General features: G+C 44.6%; 1 protein-coding gene across 1 annotated transcript; it reads left to right on the forward strand.

Annotated features, from left to right (window-relative positions):
* Positions 1 to 22537: 22537 nt before the first annotated feature.
* On the forward strand, positions 22538 to 26280 carry AMIGO2 (adhesion molecule with Ig like domain 2). The gene is made up of 2 exons (XM_077265386.1): positions 22538 to 22827; positions 23072 to 26280. The coding sequence occupies exon 2, from the start codon at positions 23191 to 23193 to the stop codon at positions 24751 to 24753; it is 1563 nt and encodes a 520-aa protein (XP_077121501.1). The 5' UTR covers positions 22538 to 22827; positions 23072 to 23190; the 3' UTR covers positions 24754 to 26280.
* The last annotated feature ends 441 nt before the right edge of the window (positions 26281 to 26721 follow it).

The raw sequence follows: 26721 nt of genomic DNA on the forward strand, positions 1-26721 counted from the left end.
ACCCCTAATCCTAATCCCAACCGTAACCATAATCCTAATCTCAAACCTAACCCTAATCCCAAACCTAATCCCAACACACCCCTAACCCTAATCTCAACCCTAACCATAACCCTAATCTCAAACCTTACCCTAATCCCAAACCTAAACCTAATCCCAACCCTAACCCTAATCTCAACCCTAACCTTAATATTAACCCTAACCCTAATACAAACCCTAATGCCAACCCTAACCCCAATCCCAATTCTAACCCTAACTTTAGCCCCAACCCTAACCCTAACTTTAGCCCCAACCCTAACCGTAACTTTAGCCCAAATCACTTTAGCCCAACGGTAACCCTAACTGGAAAATGGAAATAAATACATTTTCTTTACTTTATTATTTTTCCCTAACTGGGGGTGTTATTTACTATTTTTTTATTTTGATCACTGTGATAAGGTCTATTACAGTGACCAAAATGAACCAATAGGAAAAATCTTCCTATTGTTGCTGGGTGCCGGCCGGCAGATCTCGGTGGGGGCACTGCGCATGTGCCTGCTATTTTCTTCCCAGAAAAAGATGGCAGTGCGCATGGAGGGAAGGAGGGCAGAGGAGTACCGGGAAGTACCGGGGGGAGATCGGGGACCCTCTTTCTGTCTCCTCTGATATGCGATCACATTAGAGGGGAGAGAAATGAAATTTCACATTGGGCTCTTTTTTGTTGCCGCCGCTAGGCGGTTAATAACGGTGATCGCAAAACCGGGATCGGTAAAAACCAACCTGAATCATGTTCTCTGGGTGTCAGGACTCTGAACATTTTTTACCTTTTGTGCATTACTGCCCTTTTCCAAGATGGCGTCTTTGGTCTCATGTGCACTGTGTCTTCCTGCTATAAAACTCCACCCCAGCCTTCAGTCTGTGCTAGAGTATTCTGCCTTGCATCCAGCTCCTGATCTCTGATTACTCCCTGGCTATACACCTGCTCCTGTGAACCTGTTTGGTGATCCTGCTACTCTGCTCTGAATTCCTGCTGCATACACAAGTTTCCAGTAATCCTCCTTCATCTGCTGCTCGTGTTTACTTCCACCTGCATTTGCTGGACATGTAAGCTGCTGCTGAGACTATTAACCAGGCCTCCCTGGTTGAGCTAAGATATGATTTGAACTGCCTATAAGCATATCTATCTGTGTCTGGACTAAGACAAGGATTTATTTGTGTCAAGTATCCTCAAGAATAACTGTGCTTCATAGACTTTCTGCTTGATTGCATTTTCCTCTGAAGTTTCCTATAGACTGCTAAGCTGCGTTTATTATTTGCACCAAGTGTTGTGGACTTGAGTTTCTCTCTGCACCTGTTTGAATCACCGTGTGATAATATAGACTTTACAACTTATAAAACTGTGTCCTGTAGTTGTTTTGTTCCACGCAAAGTGTCTCCTGAGTTATCCCCTATAATTATTACAGGATACTCTAGCCTAAAAAAAAAGGAGACTGCTGGAACAATGACTGCAGAAAGCAGATTAGAGCAGGTGTTTTCCATAATTAGATCACTGCAGAAAGATGTGGAAGGTCTGCAAAAGAAGTTTGGAAGCTTTGAACTCATTCCAATCAACAAGTGTTTGGACAGACTTTGCAGGACTTGAGCAACCACATGGCAGCCCAGGAAAACAAACTTGCTGGCATAGAGTCCCAGTATGGACGGGCTTTTCAGGACATAAGCACGCAAATAGCTGCACAAGTGACTTTACCCTCTGGGCAACCGCCACCAGCTAGCACACCTAAGTTGCCCCCATTCAGATTTAATGGTGATCGCGACAAATTTTGTGGCTTTGTGAATCAATGTATGCTATATTTTGATGTGCATGCTGACCGTTTTCCTACTGATAGATTCAAAGTATTGTGTGTAATAATGCTACTGACCTCACGAGCACTCGCCTGGGCGAATCCGATGATTGAGTCTCGTGACCCACGGTTAAATGACTTGGATGATTTCTTGGCCGCTATGGCATTAATGTTTGATGACCCTAATCGCTGTGCAACCGCAGAATCTGCTTTGTTGTCTTTACACCAGGCTAAACGTTCTGTTATTGAGTATGCCACTGAATTCAGGAGATTGGCGGTAGATACCAATTGGGACAGTTATGCACAATTGCCTATTTTTAAAAGGGGTCTGTCTAGTATTGTAAAAGATGAACTAGCCCGCTCTGAGTCACCACAAGAGCTAGAGACATTTATACAGCATTGTGTGCGCATAGACATTCGCCTTACTGAGCGTAGGCAGGAGAAATTTGCTACATATAACCGTGTGTCTAACTTTTCCCTTCCTTCCAAAGAGCCTGCACGTAAAACCTCTCGGGAGGTGGAGGAGGTGCCCATGCAAATTGATTCCGTTCAGAGGTGCGAGATCAATGAGCGCTGGGAGCATCGCCTTCGCGAAAGTCTATGTTTCTACTGCGGGCAGTTTGACCACTTCTTGATCAATTGTCCTAAGTGTCCTAGACGGCCTAACAAGGTGCTAGCAGCAATAGGGGAGTATGACAACTGTGATGATGAATCTGACATCTCTGAATGTAGCCTGCCTTTAAACGCTGTATTCCATTCACTTTCTATTACTTTACCCCCCAAGGAGCTAAAGGAAAAGAACTCTCACTGTTCTCTCCCTATTAAGATCCTGTGTTCAGGACAGTGGATTTCCAGTTCAGCTATGATTGACTCTGGTGCAGGTGGCAATTTCATGGATATTGCATTTGCCAAGGAACATGGTATTAAAATTCAGCAAAGAGCTTCTCCAATTACCATGGAAACAGTGGATGGGTCACCTTTAATCTCTGGGCCTGTGGATCAGGAGACCGTACCCCTTGAAATTTTGTTGGAGCCTAATCATCAGGATCAACTTTCTTTCTTGCTAATTTCTTCTCATTTTCCTGTGATTTTAGGCATTCCTTGGTTGCGTTCTTAGAACCCAATTATCAACTGGGAGACCAAGGAGATTATCTTTCCAACAAGGAGCAACTCAGCGTTAACAGAAGCTGTCCCTGAGTCCACAACTACAGAACCACATGTACAGGTATTTTCTTTACCTCCAGCTTATAAAGAGTTCTCCGACATCTGTGACAAGAAGAATGCAGATCAGCTTCCTCCACACAGGCTTTATGACTGTCCCATTGAGCTGCTTCCCGGGGCAGCCATTCCTTTTGGTAGCGTATACCCTTTGGTGGCACCTGAGTGTCATGAATCCCAATGGATAGGGATAGCAAGGGACAAGCAAAGTAATACAAAATATCGGACGAGCTCTAGGGTGATGGAACCTGGGCTGACCGCTGCCCTACGCCTGACAAACGCAACTAGAGATAGCCAGGGAGCGTGCCTACGTTGGTTCTAGACGCCACGCACAAGCCTAAGAGCTAACTAGTACTGCAGAGAAAATAAAGACCTCACTTGCCTCCAGAGGAATGAACCCCAAAAGGTACAGTTGCCCCCCACATGTATTGACGGTGAAATGAGAGGAAGGCACACACATAGAGATGATATATATAGGTTCAGCAAATTGAGGCCCGCTGTAAACTAGAAAGCAGAACGATACAAAAGGGGTCTGAGCGGTCAGCAAAAAACCCTAATCAAAAACCATCCTGAGATTACAAGAACCCATGTGCCAACTCATGGCACATGGGGAGAACCTCAGTCCACTAGAGCTACCAGCTAGCATAGAGACATAATAAGCAAGCTGGACAAAAAACCAAACAACTGAAAATCAGCACTTAGCTTATCCTGAAAGATCTGGGAGCAGGTAGGCAGGAACCAAACAGAGCACATCTGAATACATTGATAGCCGGCAAGGGAATGACAGAAAGGCCAGGTAAAATAGGAAACACCCAGCCTCTGATGGACAGGTGGAAACCAAAGGCCGCAACCCACCAAAGTCACCCAGTACCAGCAGTAACCACCAGAGGGAGCCCACAAACAGAATCCACAACAGTACCCCCCCCTTGAGGAGGGGTCACCGAACCCTCACGAGAACCCCCAGGGCGATCAGGGTGAGCTCTATGGAAGGCGCGGACCAAATCAGTCGCATGAACATCGGAGGCGACCACCCAGGAATTATCCTCCTGACCATAACCCTTCCACTTAACCAAATACTGGAGTTTGCGTCTGGAAACACGAGAATCCAAGATCTTCTCAACAACATACTCCAATTCTCCCTCCACCAGCACCAGAGCAGGAGGCTCAACCGAAGGAACAACGGGCACCTCATACCTCCGCAACAACGACCGATGGAACACATTATGAATAGCAAACGATGCTGGGAGATCCAAACGAAAAGATACAGGGTTAAGAATCTCTGAGATCCTATAAGGACCGATGAACCGAGGCTTGAACTTAGGAGAAGAGACCTTCATAGGGACAAAACGAGAAGACAACCACACCAAATCCCCAACAAGAAGTCGGGGACCCACGCGGCGACGGCGATTAGCAAACTGCTGAGTCTTCTCCTGAGATAACTTCAAATTGTCCACCACCTGGTTCCAAATCTGATGCAGCCTGTCCACCACCACGTCCACTCCAGGACAATCCGAAGACTCCACCTGACCAGAGGAAAAACGAGGATGAAACCCCGAATTACAAAAAAAAGGAGAGACCAACGTGGCAGAACTAGCCCGATTATTAAGAGCAAATTCGGCCAGTGGCAAAAAAGCAACCCAGTCATCTTGATCAGCAGAAACAAAACACCTCAAATAAGTTTCCAAGGTCTGATTAGTTCGCTCCGTCTGGCCATTCGTCTGAGGATGGAATGCAGACGAGAAAGACAAATCAATGCCCATCTTGGCACAAAACGTCCGCCAAAATCTAGACACAAACTGGGATCCCCTGTCAGAAACGATATTCTCCGGAATCCCATGCAAACGAACCACGTTCTGAAAAAATAAAGGGACCAACTCAGAGGAGGAAGGCAACTTAGGCAAGGGCACCAAATGAACCATCTTAGAAAAGCGGTCACACACAACCCAGATAACGGACATTTTCTGTGAAACCGGGAGATCAGAAATAAAATCCATGGAAATGTGCGTCCAAGGCCTCTTCGGGATGGGCAAGGATAACAACAACCCACTGGCCCGAGAACAGCAAGGCTTAGCTCGAGCACACACTTCACAAGACTGCACAAAGGTACGCACATCCCTAGACAAGGAAGGCCACCAAAAAGACCTGGCCACCAAGTCTCTAGTACCAAATATTCCAGGATGACCAGCCAACACAGAAGAATGGACCTCGGAGATGACTCTACTGGTCCAATCATCCGGAACAAACAGTCTTTCTGGTGGACAACGATCCGGTTTATCCACCTGAAACTCCTGCAATGCACGTCGCAAGTCTGGGGATACGGCGGACAATATTACCCCATCCCTAAGGATACCAGTAGGCCCAGAGTCTCCAGGAGAGTCAGGCACAAAACTCCTGGAAAGAGCATCTGCCTTCACATTCTTTGAACCTGGCAGGTATGAAACCACGAAATTGAAACGAGAAAAAAACAACGACCAACGAGCCTGTCTAGGATTCAAACGCCTGGCAGACTCAAGGTAAATGAGATTCTTGTGATCAGTCAAGACCACCACACGATGTTTAGCACCCTCAAGCCAATGACGCCACTCCTCAAATGCCCACTTCATGGCCAAAAGCTCCCGATTACCCACATCATAATTGCGCTCGGCGGGCGAGAATTTTCTAGAGAAGAATGCACATGGCTTCATCACCGAGCCATTAGAACTTCTCTGTGACAAAACCGCCCCCGCTCCAATCTCGGAAGCATCAACCTCAACCTGAAAAGGAAGTGAAACATCTGGTTGACACAACACAGGAGCAGAAGAAAACCGGCGCTTAAGTTCCTGAAAGGCCTCCACGGCCGCAGGAGACCAATCAGCAACATCAGCACCCTTTTTAGTCAAATCAGTCAAAGGTTTAACAATACTGGAAAAATTAGCAATGAACCGACGATAAAAATTAGCAAACCCCAAGAACTTCTGAAGGCTCTTAACAGATGTAGGTTGTGTCCAGTCACAAATCGCCTGAACCTTGACGGGATCCATCTCAATAGTAGAAGGAGAAAAAATGTACCCCAAAAAAGAAATCTTCTGGACTCCGAAGAGACACTTTGAGCCCTTCACAAACAGAGAATTGGCCCGCAGAACCTGAAACACCTTCCTGACCTGTAGAACATGAGACTCCCAGTCATCAGAAAACACCAAAATATCATCCAAATACACAATCATAAACTTATCCAGATATTCACGGAAAATATTGTGCATAAAGGACTGAAAGACTGACGGAGCATTGGAGAGTCCAAAAGGCATTACCAAATACTCAAAATGGCCCTCAGGTGTATTAAATGCGGTTTTCCACTCATCACCCTGTTTTATCCGCACCAGATTATACGCACCGCGAAGATCTATCTTAGTGAACCACCTAGCCCCCTTAATGCGAGCAAACAAATCAGTCAATAATGGCAATGGATACTGATACTTGACTGTAATCTTATTCAGAAGGCGATAATCTATACAAGGCCTCAGGGAACCATCTTTTTTTGCCACAAAAAAAAAACCTGCTCCCAGAGGGGACGAAGATGGACGAATATGTCCCTTTTCCAAGGACTCCTTAATATAATTCCGCATAGCAGTATGCTCTGGCAGTGACAGATTAAATAAACGACCCTTAGGGAACTTACTGCCAGGAATCAATTCTATAGCACAGTCACAATCTCTATGCGGAGGGAGCGAATTGAGCTTAGGCTCCTCAAAAACATCCCTATAGTCAGACAAAAACGCAGGGATCTCAGAAGGAGTAGATGAAGCGATTGAAATCGGAGGTGCATAATCATGAACCCCCTGACATCCCCAGCTTAACACAGACATTGTTTTCCAGTCCAGGACAGGATTATGAGTTTGTAACCATGGCAGACCAAGCACTAGTACATCATGTAAATTATACAGTACAAGGAAGCGAATCACCTCCTGATGAACGGGAGTCATGCGCATGGTCACTTGTGTCCAATACTGCGGTTTATTCATAGCCAATGGTGTAGAGTCAATTCCCTTCAGAGGAATAGGAACTTCCAGAGGTTCCAGACTAAAACCGCAGCGTTTAGCAAATGACCAATCCATAAGACTCAGGGCAGCGCCCGAATCCACATAGGCATCGACGGAAATGGAAGACAGTGAAAAAATCAGAGTCACAGACAAAATGAACTTAGGCTGCAGAGTACCAATGGCAAAAGATTTATCAACCCTTTTTGTGCGTTTAGAGCATGCTGATATAACATGAGCTGAATCACCACAATAAAAACACAATCCATTTTTCCGCCTATAATTTTGCCGTTCACTTCTGGACTGAATTCTATCACATTGCATAGTCTCAGGTGCCTGTTCAAAAGACACCGCCAACTGGTGCACGGGTTTGCGCTCCCGAAAACGCCGATCAATCTGAATGGCAAAAGCCATCGACTCATTCAGACCTGTAGGCGTAGGGAACCCCACCATAATATCCTTAATGGCCTCGGAAAGACCATTTCTGAAGTTTGCAGCCAGGGCGCACTCATTCCACTGAGTAAGCACCGACCATTTCCGAAATTTTTGACAATATATTTCCGCTTCATCATACCCCTGAGAGAGGGCTAATAAAGCCTTTTCAGCCTGAATCTCCAGGTTGGGTTCCTCATAGAGCAATCCCAATGCCAGAAAAAACGCATCCACATTGAGCAATGCAGGATCCCCTGGTGCCAATGCAAATGCCCAATTCTGAGGGTCGCCTCGCAGGAAAGATATTACAATCTTGACCTGTTGAGTGGGGTCTCCAGAGGAGCGAGATTTTAAAGAAAGAAACCATTTACAATTGTTCCTGAAATTCAGGAAGGTAGATCTATCTCCAGAAAAGAACTCTGGAATAGGAATTCTAGGTTCAGACATGGGAGTGTGAACAACAAAATCCTGTATGTTTTGAACTTTTGCCGCGAGATTACTCAGGCTGGAAGCCAAACTCTGGACATCCATGTTAAACAGCTAATATCAGAGCCATTCAAGGGTTAGGAGGAGGTAAGAAGCAGCTAGACAGCAATTAAGGGCTAGGCAGCAAAACTCTGAAGGAAAAAAAAAAAAAAAAAAAAGTTCCCTTAAACACTTCTTTTTCTCCTGCTTCAGCCCAAACAATTAACACTTTGTGGGCCGGCTATACTGTCATGAATCCCAATGGCTAGGGATAGCAAGGGACAAGCAAAGTAATACAAAATATCGGACGAGCTCTAGGGTGATGGAACCTGGGCTGACCGCTGCCCTACGCCTGACAAACGCAACTAGAGATAGCCAGGGAGCGTGCCTACGTTGGTTCTAGACGCCACGCACCAGCCTAAGAGCTAACTAGTACTGCAGAGAAAATAAAGACCTCACTTGCCTCCAGAGGAATGAACCCCAAAAGGTATAGTTGCCCCCCACATGTATTGACGGTGAAATGAGAGGAAGGCACACACATAGAGATGATATATATAGGTTCAGCAAATTGAGGCCCGCTGTAAACTAGAAAGCAGAACGATACAAAAGGGGTCTGAGCGGTCAGCAAAAAACCCTAATCAAAAAACCATCCTGAGATTACAAGAACCCATGTGCCAACTCATGGCACATGGGGAGAACCTCAGTCCACTAGAGCTACCAGCTAGCATAGAGACATAATAAGCAAGCTGGACAAAAAAACCAACAACTGAAAATCAGCACTTAGCTTATCCTGAAAGATCTGGGAGCAGGTAGGCAGGAACCAAACAGAGCACATCTGAATACATTGATAGCCGGCAAGGGAATGACAGAAAGGCCAGGTAAAATAGGAAACACCCAGCCTCTGATGGACAGGTGGAAACCAAAGGCCGCAACCCACCAAAGTCACCCAGTACCAGCAGTAACCACCAGAGGGAGCCCACAAACAGAATCCACAACACCTGAGCTTCAAGCCTTAAACGAGTATATTGATGAAAATCTGGCCAAAGGCTTCATACTGTTACAACCGCTACTCACCTTCGTCGCTCTGCTCCTGGCTCCCGGCGCGCTGTTCCTGCTTCTCCAGCTGTGTCCCTGGCCGCTCTTCTTCCGGGTCCCGGCGCGCTGTTCTCCCTTCTTCCTCGGCGGCGCCGACTCCTTCCATTGCTGCTCGTCCCTGCTGTCCGGCTTCCGGGAGGCGGCACGCTCGTCCTCGGCGGGCTCCTCCTCCACATTCTGCTGCCTGCTCTGCTGGAGTTGTGCAGCATCTGCGCAGGCGCACAAGCTTCGGCTATGGACGCACTCATCCCAGCCCTGGATCTTCTGCTTCCGGATGTTTAGATCCGGAGAGCCTCAGCAGCCAATCCTGGTAAGGTTCACAGTATTTCAGGCCACTTCCCTGCTAGGAGGTGCCTGAGTGTCATTTGCATCTGCCTTTGCCTCCGGCCACTTTACGTTCTGTGTATAGTACCTCCGTACTAGCTCTGTGTTATTCACCTTTCCTCGCGTTCCGTGCTAGCTGTGTTCTACACCTTGCCTCGCGTTCCTTGTGCCTCTACTTACTCAGCTCTCCATTTCTCTCTCCTTCTCTACAGTTCCATCTCCGTCTCAGTTTTCCTTCAAGTTCCAGCCAGACGTCCATTCCCCGTGTCCTGCTGTTGGTTCCACCTACCCCGTTCCTATGTTTCTGTTTTGTTCTCTTCTTTTGTTCCCTTCCTTCTGAGCCGTCCGTCTTGGTATCTGCTACTGTGGATTGGTGATCTCTGGGCCTGCTCCTGACAGCCCCTGTATAGGGGTTGGTTAACACAAGGTCAGCTCACCCAGGGGTAGGTGTTATGGTTCTCAATGGCAAGAGAACATAGCCCAGCAAACATACGAACTAGCTCTTGGAAGGATGGAAACTAAACTGACCATGAACTAAACCTGCCGCACAACTAACAGTAGCCGGGTAGCGTAGCCTGCGTTTTATCCCTAGACGCCCAGCGCCGGCCGGAGGACTAACTAATCCTGGCAGAGGAAAATATAGTCCTGGCTCACCTCTAGAGAAATTTCCCCGAAAGGCAGACAGAGGCCCCCACAAATATTGGCGGTGATTTTAGATGAAATGACAAACGTAGTATGAAAATAGGTTTAGCAAAATTGAGGTCCGCTTACTAGATAGCAGGAAGACAGAAAGGGCACTTTCATGGTCAGCTGAAAACCCTATCAAAATACCATCCTGAAATTACTTTAAGACTCTAGTATTAACTCATAACATCAGAGTGGCAATTTCAGATCACAAGAGCTTTCCAGACACAGAAACGAAACTACAGCTGTGAACTGGAACAAAATGCAAAAACAAACAAGGACTAAGTCCAACTTAGCTGGGAGTTGTCTAGCAGCAGGAACATGCACAGAAAGGCTTCTGATTACAATGTTGACCGGCATGGAAGTGACAGAGGAGCAAGGCTAAATAGCGACTCCCACATCCTGATGGAAACAGGTGAACAGAGAGGATGATGCACACCAGTTCAATTCCACCAGTGGCCACCGGGGGAGCCCAAAATCCAATTTCACAACAGTACCCCCCCCTCAAGGAGGGGGCACTGAACCCTCACCAGAACCACCAGGGCGATCAGGATGAGCCCTATGAAAGGCACGGACCAAATCGGAGGCATGAACATCAGAGGCAGTCACCCAAGAATTATCCTCCTGACCGTATCCCTTCCATTTGACCAGATACTGGAGTTTCCGTCTGGAAACATGGGAGTCCAAGATTTTTTCCACAACGTACTCCAACTCGCCCTCAACCAACACCGGAGCAGGAGGCTCAACGGAAGGCACAACCGGTACCTCATACCTGCGCAATAATGACCGATGAAAAACATTATGAATAGAAAAAGATGCAGGGAGGTCCAAACGGAAGGACACAGGGTTAAGAATCTCCAATATCTTGTACGGGCCGATGAACTGAGGCTTAAACTTGGGAGAAGAAACCCTCATAGGGACAAAACGAGAAGACAACCACACCAAGTCCCCAACACAAAGCCGAGGACCAACCCGACGCCGGCGGTTGGCAAAAAGCTAAGTCTTCTCCTGGGACAACTTCAAATTGTCCACTACCTGCCCCCAAATCTGATGCAACCTCTCCACCACAGCATCCACTCCAGGACAATCCGAAGATTCCACCTGACCAGAAGAAAATCGAGGATGAAACCCCGAATTACAGAAAAAGGGAGACACCAAGGTGGCAGAACTGGCCCGATTATTGAGGGCAAACTCCGCTTAAGGCAAAAAAGCAACCCAATCATCCTGATCTGCAGACACAAAACACCTCAAATATGTCTCCAAGGTCTGATTCGTCCGCTCGGTCTGGCCATTAGTCTGAGGATGGAAAGCAGACGAGAAAGACAAATCTATGCCCATCCTAGCACAGAATGCTCGCCAAAATCTAGACACGAATTGGGTACCTCTGTCAGAAACGATATTCTCCGGAATACCATGCAAATGGACCACATTTTGAAAAAACAGAGGAACCAACTCGGAAGAAGAAGGCAACTTAGGCAGGGGAACCAAATGGACCATCTTAGAGAAACGATCACACACCACCCAGATGACAGACATCTTCTGAGAAACAGGAAGATCCGAAATAAAATCCATCGAGATGTGCGTCCAGGGCCTCTTCGGGATAGGCAAGGGCAACAACAATCCACTAGCCCGAGAACAACAAGGCTTGGCCCGAGCACAAACGTCACAAGACTGCACGAAGCCTCGCACATCTCGAGACAGGGAAGGCCACCAGAAGGACCTTGCCACCAAATCCCTGGTACCAAAGATTCCAGGATGACCTGCCAACGCAGAAGAATGAACCTCAGAAATGACTTTACTGGTCCAATCATCAGGAACAAACAGTCTACCAGGTAGGCAACGATCAGGTCTATCCGCCTGAAACTCCTGCAAGGCCCGCCGCAGGTCTGGAGAAACGGCAGACAATATCACTCCATCCTTAAGGATACCTGTAGGTTCAGAATTACCAGGGGAGTCAGGCTCAAAACTCCTAGAAAGGGCATCCGCCTTAACATTCTTAGAACCCGGCAGGTAGGACACCACAAAATTAAACCGAGAGAAAAACAACGACCAGCGCGCCTGTCTAGGATTCAGGCGTCTGGCGGACTCAAGATAAATTAGATTTTTGTGGTCAGTCAATACCACCACCTGATGTCTAGCCCCCTCAAGCCAATGACGCCACTCCTCAAAAGCCCACTTCATGGCCAAAAGCTCCCGATTCCCAACATCATAATTCCGCTCGGCGGGCGAAAATTTACGCGAGAAAAAAGCACAAGGTCTCATCACGGAGCAATCGGAACTTCTCTGCGACAAAACCGCCCCAGCTCCGATTTCAGAAGCGTCGACCTCAACCTGAAAAGGAAGAGCAACATCAGGCTGACGCAACACAGGGGCGGAAGAAAAGCGGCGCTTAAGCTCCCGAAAGGCCTCCACAGCAGCAGGGGACCAATCAGCAACATCAGCACCCTTCTTAGTCAAATCAGTCAATGGTTTAACAACATTAGAAAAACCAGCAATAAATCGACGATAAAAGTTAGCAAAGCCCAAAAATTTCTGAAGACTCTTAAGAGAAGAGGGTTGCGTCCAATCACAAATAGCCTGAACCTTGACAGGATCCATCTCGATGGAAGAGGGGGAAAAAATATATCCCAAAAAGGAAATCTTTTGAACCCCAAAAACGCACTTAGAACCCTTCACACACAAGGAATTAGACCGCAAAACCTGAAAAACCCTCCTGACCTGCTGGACATGAGAGTCCCAGTCATCCGAAAAAATCAAAATATCATCCAGATACACAATCATAAATTTATCCAAATAATCACGGAAAATGTCATGCATAAAGGACTGAAAGACTGAAGGGGCATTTGAAAGACCAAAAGGCATCACCAAATACTCAAAGTGGCCCTCGGGCGTATTAAATGCGGTTTTCCACTCATCCCCCTGCTTAATTCGCACCAAATTATACGCCCCACGAAGATCTATCTTAGAGAACCACTTGGCCCCCTTTATGCGAGCAAACAAATCAGTCAGCAGTGGCAACGGATATTGATATTTAACCGTGATTTTATTCAAAAGCCGATAATCAATGCACGGCCTCAAAGAGCCATCTTTCTTAGCCACAAAGAAAAAACCGGCTCCTAAGGGAGATGACGAAGGACGAATATGTCCCTTTTCCAAGGACTCCTTTATATATTCTCGCATAGCAGCATGTTCAGGCACAGACAGATTAAATAAACGACCCTTAGGGTATTTACTACCCGGAATCAAATCTATGGCACAATCGCACTCCCGGTGCGGAGGTAATGAACCAAGCTTAGGTTCTTCAAAAACGTCACGATATTCAGTCAAGAATTCAGGAATCTCAGAGGGAATAGATGATGAAATGGAAACCACAGGTACGTCCCCATGCGTCCCCTTACATCCCCAGCTTAACACAGACATAGCTTTCCAGTCAAGGACTGGGTTATGAGATTGCAGCCATGGCAATCCAAGCACCAACACATCATGTAGGTTATACAGCACAAGAAAGCGAATAATCTCCTGGTGATCCGGATTAATCCGCATAGTTACTTGTGTCCAGTATTGTGGTTTATTGCTAGCCAATGGGGTGGAGTCAATCCCCTTCAGGGGTATAGGAGTTTCAAGAGGCTCCAAATCATACCCACAGCGTTTGGCAAAGGACCAATCCATAAGACTCAAAGCGGCGCCAGAGTCGACATAGGCATCCGCGGTAATAGATGATAAAGAACAAATCAGGGTCACAGATAGAATAAACTTAGACTGTAAAGTGCCAATTGAAACAGACTTATCAAGCTTCTTAGTACGCTTAGAGCATGCTGATATAACATGAGTTGAATCACCGCAATAGAAGCACAACCCATTTTTTCGTCTAAAATTCTGCCGTTCACTTCTGGACAGAATTCTATCACATTGCATATTCTCTGGCGTCTTCTCAGTAGACACCGCCAAATGGTGCACAGGTTTGCGCTCCCGCAGACGCCTATCGATCTGGATAGCCATTGTCATGGACTCATTCAGACCCGCAGGCACAGGGAACCCCACCATAACATCCTTAATGGCATCAGAGAGACCCTCTCTGAAATTCGCCGCCAGGGCGCACTCATTCCACTGAGTAAGCACAGCCCATTTACGGAATTTCTGGCAGTATATTTCAGCTTCGTCTTGCCCCTGAGATAGGGACATCAAGGCCTTTTCCGCCTGAAGTTCTAACTGAGGTTCCTCATAAAGCAACCCCAAGGCCAGAAAAAACGCATCCACATTGAGCAACGCAGGATCCCCTGGAGCCAATGCAAAAGCCCAATCCTGAGGGTCGCCCCGGAGCAAAGAAATCACAATCCTGACCTGCTGAGCAGGATCTCCAGCAGAGCGAGATTTCAGGGACAAAAACAACTTGCAATTATTTTTGAAATTTTGAAAGCAAGATCTATTCCCCGAGAAAAATTCAGGCAAAGGAATTCTAGGTTCAGATATAGGAACATGAACAACAAAATCTTGTAAGTTTTGAACTTTCGTGGTGAGATTATTCAAACCTGCAGCTAAACTCTGAATATCCATTTTAAACAGGTGAACACAGAGCCATTCCAGGATTAGAAGGAGAGAGAGAGAGAAAGGCTGCAATATAGGCAGACTTGCAAGAGATTCAATTACAAGCACACTCAGAACTGAGAGAAAAAAAAAAAAAAAAAAAAAAAAAAATCTTCAGCAGACTTCTCTTTTCTCTCCTTTCTCTGTCAATTAATTTAACCCTTTCCGGCCGGTCAAACTGTTATGGTTCTCAATGGCAAGAGAACATAGCCCAGCAAACATACGAACTAGCTCTTGGAAGGATGGAAACTAAACTGACCATGAACTAAACCTGCCGCACAACTAACAGTAGCCGGGTAGCGTAGCCTGCGTTTTATCCCTAGACGCCCAGCGCCGGCCGGAGGACTAACTAATCCTGGCAGAGGAAAATATAGTCCTGGCTCACCTCTAGAGAAATTTCCCCGAAAGGCAGACAGAGGCCCCCACAAATATTGGCGGTGATTTTAGATGAAATGACAAACGTAGTATGAAAATAGGTTTAGCAAAATTGAGGTCCGCTTACTAGATAGCAGGAAGACAGAAAGGGCACTTTCATGGTCAGCTGAAAACCCTATCAAAATACCATCCTGAAATTACTTTAAGACTCTAGTATTAACTCATAACATCAGAGTGGCAATTTCAGATCACAAGAGCTTTCCAGACACAGAAACGAAACTACAGCTGTGAACTGGAACAAAATGCAAAAACAAACAAGGACTAAGTCCAACTTAGCTGGGAGTTGTCTAGCAGCAGGAACATGCACAGAAAGGCTTCTGATTACAATGTTGACCGGCATGGAAGTGACAGAGGAGCAAGGCTAAATAGCGACTCCCACATCCTGATGGAAACAGGTGAACAGAGAGGATGATGCACACCAGTTCAATTCCACCAGTGGCCACCGGGGGAGCCCAAAATCCAATTTCACAACAGGTAGGTCTCTTCCACGGTCCAGAGGGTCCACTCTCGTTCTTGCCTCTGAAACCGTAACACATACGTCCTTCTTCCTAACCAGCAGGGGCACCTAACTTTTTTGTAAAGAAGAAGGATGGGACCCTGAGACCCTGTGTTGACTATCGGGAACTCAATAAGGTAACCGTACGAAACCGTTACCCTTTGCCTCTGATTCCCGAATTACTGGAAAGAGTCCGCCATGCTAAGATGTTCTCTAAACTGGATCTTCGCGGGGCTTATAATTTGGTGCGTATTCGTCCAGGGGATGAGTGGAAGACAGCATTCAGATGCCGGTATGGACACTTTGAATCTCTTGTGATGCCCTTCGGGCTTTGTAACGCCCCTGCAACATTTCAACACCTTGCTAATTACATTTTCAGAGATTTGTTGGACCAGTTTGTGGTGATCTATTTGGACGATATACTAATCTTTTCTGACTCTCTACAGGTACATGAAGAACATGTCAAAACTTAAGACGTCTGAAAGAGAACCATCTGTATATTAAGCCAGAGAAATGCGAGTTCCATCGTTCTGAGATACAGTTCTTAGGTTATATCATCTCTCCCCAGGGGCTGAACATGGAATCTGGTAAGATTCAGGCTATCCTTGACTGGCCGGGACCCAAGAACGATAAGGAGGTCCAACATTTTATTGGTTTTGCAAATTTCTACAGACGCTTCATTCGAAATTTTTCTGATATTGTCCGTCCCATTACTTCCTTGACAAAGAAGGAAAATCCCTTTAAGTGGTCATCACAGGCTCAAGAAGCTTTTGATCGGCTAAAGATCTGTTTCACATCAGCACCGTTGTTGATACGCCCAGATCCAATACTTCCTTTCATTGTGGAGGTGGACGCTTCTGATAATGCTTTGGGGGCTATTCTCTCCCAAAGAACTGGAGAGAACGGTCTGCTACATCCTTGTGCTTTCTTTTCCCATAGACTAACCTCAGCAGAGAAGAATTACGACGTGGGAGACAAGGAATTGCTGGCTATTATTGCGGCTTTCAAGGAATGGAGGCATCATCTGCAAGGAGCTGCACAACAGATCATAGTGCTAACTGACCATCGCAATCTAGAGTTCCTTAGATCCGCTAGATGTCTTTCTCCTCATCAGGCTCGTTGGAACTTATTTTTAAATCAATTTAACTTTGTTATCTCGTACCGTCCAGGTTCTCATAATGGGAAGGCTGATGCTTTATCCCGAATCCATGCTGCGGATTCCGTACCTGGAGCCCCGTCCAAGACCATTCTATCTGATGCCAATTTCACCGGAGTTATCCATGATCAGGACTTGTGGAAGGAGTGCAGGGAGGCCTATGAAGGTGATGTATTTATGGCCAACCCACCTGTGGATATTAATCTTGTCTTTAAGGGTGGCATGTGGTTCAGAGATCGACGTATCTACGTCCCGGAGGTCGTCCGTCTGCAGATCCTCAAGTTGGTACATGACTCCAATTTGGCTGGTCACAGGGGGGTACAGAAGACACAAGAGTTCCTGAGCAGATTCTTCTGGTGGCCAAGTTGCCTGAAGGATACCAAGGACTATGTTCTCTCTTGCGAGGTATGTGCCCGTTACAAGACTCCTCATGTGGCACCTATGGGTCTTTTACAACCATTACCTGTTCCGTCCCGCCCTTGGGGGTCTATATCAATGGACTTTATTGTGGAGCTGACTACATCAGGGGGCATGAATGCAATCATGGTGGTAGTTGATCACCTGACTAAAGCTGCTCATTTTGTTCCGTGCACCGGCCTCCCCTCAGCTAAAGATACAGTGAACTTGGTTATACAGAATGTCTTTTGGTTGCACGGGGTTCCGGATGAGATCATCTCTGAATGTGGAGTACAGTTCACTTCCAGATTCTGGAAGGGGTTTTGCTCTGCACTCAATATTAATGTCTGTCTCTCTTCTGCTTACCATCCCCAGACAAATGGTCAGACTAAGCGTACCAACCAGACGCTGGAACAATATCTAAGATTCTATGTCAGCCATCTCCAGGATGATTGGTTGGAGTTGTTGCCGTTAGCCAAATTTTCATATAATAATTCTCAGAGCTAGTGTTGAGCGATACCGTCCGATACTTGAAAGTATCGGTATCGGATAGTATCGGCCGATACCCGAAAAGTATCGGATATCGCCGATACCGATACCCGATACCAATACAAGTCAATGGGACACCAAGTATCGGAAGGTATCCTGATGGTTCCCAGGGTCTGAAGGAGAGGAAACTCTCCTTCAGGCCCTGGGATCCATATTACTGTGTAAAATAAAGAATTAAAATAAAAAATATTGATATACTCACCTCTCCGGAGGCCCCTGGACATCACCGCTGGTAACCGGCAGCCTTCTTTGCTTAAAATGAGCGCGTTTAGGGCCTTCCATGACGTCACGGCTTCTGATTAGTCACGTGCCGCTCATGTGACCGCCACGCGACCAATCACAAGCCGCGACGTCATTCTCAGGTCCTAAATTCCTAGAATGAGGAGTTTAGGGCCTGAGAATGACGTCACGGCTTGTGATTGGTCGCGTGGCGGTCACATGAGCGGCACACGACCAATCAGAAGCCGTGACGTCATGGAAGGCCCTAAACGCGCTCATTTTAAGCAAAGAAGGCTGCCGGTTACCAGTGGTGATGTCCAGGGGCCTCCGGAGAGGTGAGTATATCAATATTTTTTATTTTAATTCTTTATTTTACACAGTAATATGGATCCGATACCGATTCCCGATACCACAAAAGTATCGGATCTCGGTATCGGAATTCCGATACCGCAAGTATCGGCCGATACCCGATACTTGCGGTATCGGAATGCTTAACACTACTCAGAGCGCCTCCACTAAATTTACACCTTTCTTTGCCAATCTGGGTTATCATCCGTGTATTTTACCTAGGTCTCCAATTAATTCTCCGGTTCCGGCAGTGGAGGAAAGGCTGACTGCGATGAGACAAAATCTGGAGGTTCTGAAGGAATCCCTGACCACAGCTCAAGAACGTTATAAGAGATCAGCTGATAGATTCCATAAACCTGCACCCATGTTCAAGGTAGGAGATTCGTGTGGTTAGCAACTAAGAATCTGAAGTTAAACGTTCCTTCACAAAAACTTGGACAGAAATTCATTGCCCCTTTCAAGATCAACGGTATTGTGAGCTCTGTGGCCTGCCGGCTGAAGCTGCCTAGGACAATGAAGGTACACCCAGTTTTTCATGTATCTTTACTAAAGCCTGTATCTCCTAATACCTTCCAGGGACGTGTTGTGCCACCTCCGCAGCCTGTGGTGATTGATGGACAAGAACAATTTGTGGTGGAGGAAATTATTGATTCCAGGATTTGCAGGAATCAGCTCCAATATCTGATAAGATGGCAGGGATATCCCCCTGAGGAAGACTCTTGGGAACCTGTGGAAAACATCAATGCCAACAGAAGATTTCTCGTTTTCATCAGAGATTCCCTGAGAAACCAGGTCCAGGATCATCCTGAGGCCGCTTCTAAGAAGGGAGTAATGTCAGGACTCTGAACATTTTTTACCTTTTGTGCATTACTGCCCTTTTCCAAGATGGCGTCTTTGGTCTCATGTGCACTGTGTCTTCCTGCTATAAAATTCCACCCCAGCCTTCAGTCTGTGCTAGAGTATTCTGCCTTGCATCCAGCTCCTGATCTCTGATTACTCTCTGGCTATACACCTGCTCCTGTGAACCTGTTTGGTGATCCTGCTACTCTGCTCTGAGTTCCTGCTGCATACACAAGTTTCCAGTAATCCTCCTTCATCTGCTGCTCATGTTTACTTCCACCTGCATTTGCTGGACATGTAAGCTGCTGCTGCTTTGCATTAACCTGAGACTATTAACCAGGCCTCCCTGGTTGAGCTAAGATATGATTTGAACTGCCTATAAGCATATCTATCTGTGTCTGGACTAAGACAAGGATTTATTCGTGTCAAGTATCCTCAAGAATAACTGTGCTTCATAGACTTTCTGCTTGATTGCATTTTGCGCTGAAGTTTTCTATAGATAAACTGCATTTATTATTTGCACCAAGTATTGTGGACTTGAGTTTCTCTCTGCACCTGTTTGAATCACCGTGTGATAATATAGACTTTACCACTTATAAAACTGTGTCCTGTAGTTGTCTTGTTCCATGCAAAGAGTCTCCTGAGTTATCCCCTATAATTATTACACTGGGGTCTCAGCTACCCCCGGCAGATACACTTAAACCACAGTGCCATTAGTTAACGTGGTTTAAGTACCCTTAATTGTCGCCATGAAAAGGCGTATCGGCGGTCGTTAAGGGGATAAATAAGATGTTATCCGAGCACGTTTGCTCATCACTATTCAAACTTTCTCTCACTTCCGGTATTTTTCCCTCCTCATTTAAGCATGCCATCATACATCCATTACTTAAAAAAAATCCCTTGATCAAAACTGTGCCGCTAATTATAGACCTGTCTCTAATCCTCCCTTCATCTCTAAACTCCTTGAATGCCTGGTCCACTCCCATCTTACCCGCTATCTCTCAGATAACTCTCTTCTCGACCCTCTTCAATCTGGTTTCCGCTCTTTACACTCTACTGAAACTGCCCTCACTAAAGTCCCTAATGACCTACTAACAGCTAAATCTAATGGTCATTACTCCATGCTAATTCTCTTGGATCTCTCCACAGTATTTGACACTGTGGATCATCAGCTCCTCCTCACTATGCTCCGCTCCATCGGCCTCAAGGACACCGTTCTCTCCTGGTTCTCCTATGTCTCTGACCAATCCTTCACTGTATTTTTTGCTGGTTCCTCCTCCTCTCTCCTTCCCCTTACTGTAGGGGTTCCTCAAGGATCAGTCCTAGGCCCCCTCCTCTTCTCTTTGTATACTGCCCCTATTGGACAAACAATCAGTAGATTTGGTTTCCAGTACCATCTCTATGCTGACAACACCCAATTAAACACTTCTTCTCCTGATATCACGCCGACCTTTTTAGAAAACACCAGTGATTGTCTTACCGCTGTCACTAACATCATGTCCTCCCTCTATCTGAAACTGAACCTGTCAAAAACTGAACTCCTTGTGTTTTCTCCCTCTATTAACGTACCTTTGCCTGACATTGCCATCTCCGTGTGCGGTTCCACCATTACTCCAAAGCAACATGCCCGCTGCCTTGGGGTCATACTTGATTCCGAGCTTTCATTCACCCCCCACATCCGATCACTAGCTCGCTCTTCTTATCTGCATCTCAAAAACATTTCAAAAATGTGCACTTTTCTTACTTTCGACTCTGACAAAACTCCTACTGTTTCACTTATTCATTCTCGTCTGGACTATTGTAACTCTCTACTAATCGGCCTCCCTCTTACCAAAACGCTCCCTGCTCCAATCTGTCCTGAATGCTGCTGCCAGGATCATATTCCTCACCAACCGTTACACCGATGCCTCTACCTTGTGCCAGTCATTACACTGGCTACCCATCCACTCCAGAATCCAGTACAAAACTACTACCCTCATCCACAAAGCACTCCATGGCTCAGCACCACCCTACATCTCCTCTCTGGTCTCAGTCTACCACCCTACGCGTGCCCTCCGCTCCGCTAATGACCTCAGGTTAGCATCCTCAATAATCAGAAGCTCCCACTCCCGTCTCCAAGACTTTACACGTGTTGCGCCGATTCTTTGGAATGCACTACCCAGGTTAATACGATTAATCCCCACAGTTGTAAGCGTGCCCTAAAAACGCATTTGTTCAGATTGGCCTACCGCCTCAACGCATTAACCTAACTATCCCTGTGTGGCCCATTCAAAAAAAAAAAAACTTAAACCATAATCAGGTTCCTCGTATCATGTTCTCATACACTGTATACAGTTAATAGCCCTCTGTGTCTGTACTGCTACATACTTAGGCAGTTAACTGGTTCATGCAGCTTTACATGAACACCCGAGCCTTACACTATGGCTGGTCCGAATAACTAAAGCAATTGTTACCATCCACCTCTCGTGTCTCCCCTTTTCCTCATAGTTTGTAAGCTTGCGAGCAGGGCCCTCATTTCTCCTGGTATCTGTTTTGAACTGTGATTTCTGTTATGCTGTAATGTCTATTGTCTGTACAAGTCCCCTCTATAATTTGTAAAGCGCTGTGGAATATGTTGGCGCTATATAAATAAAATTATTATTATTATTATTATTGATTACTTTTTGTTAAAACTCTGTTTCTTTCTTATTCCCCTGGTCAAACCAGTATGTTCCTTTGCAGTCTGAAACATGCAACACGTAACACAAGCAGATATATCCTTTTTAAATCCAGTTCACCTGTTGCTCAGTGAATGAAAAATGGTGCTAGCTGATTCTGTATTCCATCCTGGTATATCATTTGTGTATAGCGCCACTTACAGGCTGATATTGGTCACATATGAACTCTGTCAGTAAATAGACACTTCTCCTGGTTGCTAGGTTGCTCAGTGAGTATCTTACCTCTCATGCACATAGTCCCTGTGTTGTACAGAGTTGGAAAGAAAATGGTATTTTGCTGTGCAATTAGCCGTGTGCTGTTCCTCTCCAGGGTAATGGATCTGGAATGTGCTGTTGCTATGTAGTCACAGATTTACAGTAGCTGTAGAAATTGGTCAGTAAGTGACATGGCGAAGAGATATGTGGCCCCACGGCATCTTCATGGCACGCACTGTTGTTTTTCTTAATATTTGATATGTTTTCACCTTTTCGGAGGATAGGTGTAAGGGGAGCTAGAAGATAGTGATAATGGGAATGCCTATCCCCTTTAAATTATCGCAGCAAAGCTCTTCACGCTTGGCAGGATTGAAGTCTGAACAATACATCCCTAGGGCAACTCTGAAAAGGAATTTATTCATGATTGCAAACATACTAAAGGATGAGAATGAAAGAGAGTGGGATACACACAACAACATAGGTGGTGGGAGGGGGATGGGTAGCAGTGCTCGTAGACATAGGCAGCAGCATCTGTGCTGTCTGTGCCCTCTTCAGCCAGCTTTGTATATTTCTCCATGCTGACTGCAGCCAATCACAGGCACAGGTGAACAGAGGCTGGGCAGGCTCAGCTCTCATATACGCTTGTGTCTTGGATGCGAGCAGCCTTCACCAGTTGGGATAATGTCGCACACAGCACACAACCTGTTTCCCTTCCGCTTTCTTGAAAACTTCTTTGCTGTCAACCTTCACAATAGCAAACAATGAAGACAAAAAGGAATGGTCACAGACCAGGACTCCGATGCACTGGTGCAGAAATCAGCTAGTGAATGCTGCAAAATAGCAGGTAATAATATTTTACATCTCCCTTTATATTATGTATTAGCTTCATCCATAAATTCCTGATTTCTCGAAGGAGATGCAAATCATGTGCATCTGTTTCGCCGCTTGCTATGTCTTTTGAACTTTCAGAATATTTATCAATTTGAAATAGAACATTGCGGACATTTTATTTTATTTGGAATGATTAATGTCATTTTTGTGGAGCTGCCTTAGTTTCCTACACTAAATACAGTTTGTTTAATTTTCAGTGCCAGTGTGAATACTGCTACAAGATTTAGAATTGACGTATCATGTTCTCTTAAGATCCCTCCAAGACTTAATACATGATTTGTGGGAGTAGGAAAGCAGAGGCTGAGAAAGATCCATAATGCCTTTCTTTGATTCATCTTTGTCAATGGAGCTTGGAAACGTCCACACAAAAAGGAAAAGCATTGCCTATGTGTTTCTGCTTCTCATCATCAGCTTTGTTGGTGGTGCTCCTGGGGTGTGTCCTCCAGCCTGCATTTGTGCCAGTGATATAGTAAGCTGCACTAATAAGAACTTATCTATGGTGCCCAGGACAATCTTCAAGTTTATCAGAAAACTAGATCTAAGCTACAATAAAATAGGGTTCCTGGACCCAGACTGGTTCCCGGTCATGTTTGATAAATTGCACACTTTAATATTAAATCATAACACCATAAGTAGCATTTCTGGTGGAAGTTTCTCCACATTAAGAAATGTAAGACATCTTGATTTATCATCAAATAATCTACGAACCCTGAGCAATCCGGTTTTCCAAGAACTTAAAATGCTAGAAGAACTCCTTCTGTTCAACAATCAGTTAAGCAACATTGATTCTGGGGCATTTGGAGGACTCCATAATCTTCAGAAATTGTATTTGAGTTACAATGCCCTGGCACATTTCCCACTGGACTTGTATGTTGGCAGAAATAAACTGTCAGAACTTGTGTTATTGGACGTTTCTCATAATAACTTGCAATCAGTGCCTGTTCAGGACTTAAGTTTAATTTCAGCAAGGCAGCTTAGTGGAATCTACCTTCATGAGAATCCGTTTTTATGTGACTGCCATTTGAATACAATGGTAAACTTTTGGTATCGTAGACACTTTTCTCCAGTTGTGGATTTCAAAAGTTATTACACCTGCAATTCACCATTGGAATCTAAAAAATTGTTTCTTATTCAAGAGAACTTCCTCAACTGTTCCGAAAGTGCTGTGAACGAGTCATTTCATGCGTTCGGCCTGTTATATGAGGTTCAGATTGGAGAACGGCTGGTGGTACATTGTGACAGCAAAATCATAGATAAAGATACCCAATTTATTTGGAGAAGTCCAGAGGACATTACGCTCGAACCGGAGCAAAAGATGGACCATTTTCGTGTCTTTTTCAATGGAAGTTTAGAAATTGAAGAGACACAAATTGCAGATTCGGGTGTTTATTCCTGCACGGCTATGAACAAACTGATTAACGAAACCATAGATATTAGGATAACAGTGGGCAACTTTACAAGTCACAAGTCTCATTCGCATGAGGCATTTAACACGGCCTTCACTACACTTGCTGCATGTGTAGTCAGTATCATTTTAGTTCTTCTCTACCTTTATCTCACCCCTTGTAGATGCTGGTGTAAATCTAAGAAAAATAGAAAAAAACAGACCCCAAACAGTGCTCACTCCTCCATCTTAAGTGCCACGCCATCACATGAACCCCAAGGAGAAAGAAAATCCAGCACAGGAAAACGGGTGGTGTTCCTGGAACCAGTCAAAGAAACCGAGCAAGGCCAAAATGGGAAAGTCCGACTAATACCCAATGAGAATCTGACGGCAGAAAGCATCTTAAAGAATAGCCGACCAAAGTCTGACTCAGACTCCGTCAACTCTGTCTTCTCAGAGGCTCCTTTTATCGCACCAGTGAAACAATTTGCTTGAATCATTTTACTTACAGTCTGCAGATTTTACAGTGACTCCTAGCTGACTTGCAACGTACAGATGCCTTTGTAAAGCTAATATCTAATAAGGAAAATGAATGTACAGTTCTATATTTCACTGGTTACAAGCACATACAGAAAATTTGTTTGAGTCAGGAATTTAATAAGTTTTTATCTATACCTACCTGTCTTTTTTAACCAGTGATTCTTCTGTTTTAGGAAGACCAGTTTGTATTATTCAGCTCTGGAATTTGTTGTGGGCTTACAATTGCATTTGAGAGAATTGCAATTGGAGATGTTACCTGGACCTATCAACTGAATTAAGTCTTAGATTGTAGTAGAACAGATGGAAGGAACATGGGTGTAGGGTTTAATGTAGCAACATGTAGTGGTATGCAGTCATTTTTCGGGAATTTCATTCCTATTGTTGCTTATTTAGTGGAAATATAAGGACTACTCCACTATTTTCTACACGAACCCAACTTTCCTCACGTACTATGACAAAACTAATTTATTTACTGATATACAGAATATGGGCAGAGCTTAAGTATCCAGTGTGTTTTATGTAAAATTATTTCCTAAGGATAATTTTATAATCATTTTTATTTTTTCTATTTTAGGTATAGAAGGAATTAATTACAAAAAAATATAAAGCCTTTGCTGTGCAAAGTGATTATCTTAAGCTAAATGTTAGCCCAGGCAGAACATCATCCAAATAGGACTTCTTGTCTTGTGTCTATGATTACTACTGCAGATGTTCGCTTACAAGAGTTAATATTCTCGAGTAGACTGATATATCCCCTTAATCGGGCAAAGCTGATATTTAGACCATGACGAATGAATTTGCAATTGATGTTGGCTTTATTACATAATATTGTTTACAGACGTACTGGAATATATTTCTTATTGTAACATCTTTTATTGCGCACAGCTATTTTTTTGCACTACTTATTACAGATTAACCAAATATCTGGAAGCAAGTAAATTGCTTGTAAATCTTCATTTCATTTAGTTAAGAAGATTGTGGGATAACTATTTAGGTAGGGTATCTACATTTGATACCAGTGTAACATCTTAGGTAGAGTTTAGTGTTTGGTAGATGGTTAGTATCTGCCTTGGATATATACAAATAAATATATATATATATATATCAACTATTGGATAGCTTTACTCATTTTTAATGATATACTGTACTAGCAGCAATGTAATAGCCATAAAGCTAACTTAATGATGTTGGGTCATCATGTTGTCCTATTGAGAAGGCATTTATTAGATAAAATATAGCGTACCCCCTCATTATAAGATTACGTGTACTTTGCCTTCATATACCATATGTGTATTTTTCACTTTGAAGGACTTTGTATGTTTATATCTTGTATTGTTCTTTGACAAAAATTGGTAGGTTTATGTATGTTTGAGGCAACATCATCATAAAAAAGATGTCAATGTCAAAGTGGGGTGCAAAAGAAATGTCATTATTTCTGTTTAGCATAATAACATGCTAGAAAATAAAATATTGCCTGAATTTATTTAACATTGTGCTTATTAAATATTTTTTTCAACATGTATTATTAATGCATAGTTTGCAATACTAAACATTTCCTTAGAACTGAGGACGCCATACATTTTTCCATACTTTCTGGCCATAACATTTGCATTCTGCCCTTGGCTTTACTAAAATAACAGCGCAAATTTCCGCTTTCTTCTTGATTGCTGCTGTAAATACATATAATCCTTTACAAGGTACCTGCTATGACCGGAAGTACAGTACATTACTATACTGTTCTTAACACTTTAGACTTTATTATGTTGATGAAAAAGGGTTAATATTCCTAATACCATTTTCCTTTGTCCTTACTGGAAAAATAAAACCGTGATCTTCTTGTCATCGGTTAATCGTATTATAAAACGGCTATTATCTGCATTACAACATTTTATTGCTTTCATATTTCAATATTCAGCTGTTCTG

The sequence above is a fragment of the Ranitomeya variabilis genome, chromosome 5, assembly GCF_051348905.1.
Source record: "Ranitomeya variabilis isolate aRanVar5 chromosome 5, aRanVar5.hap1, whole genome shotgun sequence".
NCBI classification, from domain to species: domain Eukaryota; kingdom Metazoa; phylum Chordata; class Amphibia; order Anura; family Dendrobatidae; genus Ranitomeya; species Ranitomeya variabilis.

What these genes read in the sequence shown, in the direction of transcription:
- AMIGO2 (XM_077265386.1), top strand. Translation starts at nt 23,191, where the DNA reads ATGCCTTTCTTTGATTCATCTTTGTCAATGGAGCTTGGAAACGTCCAC.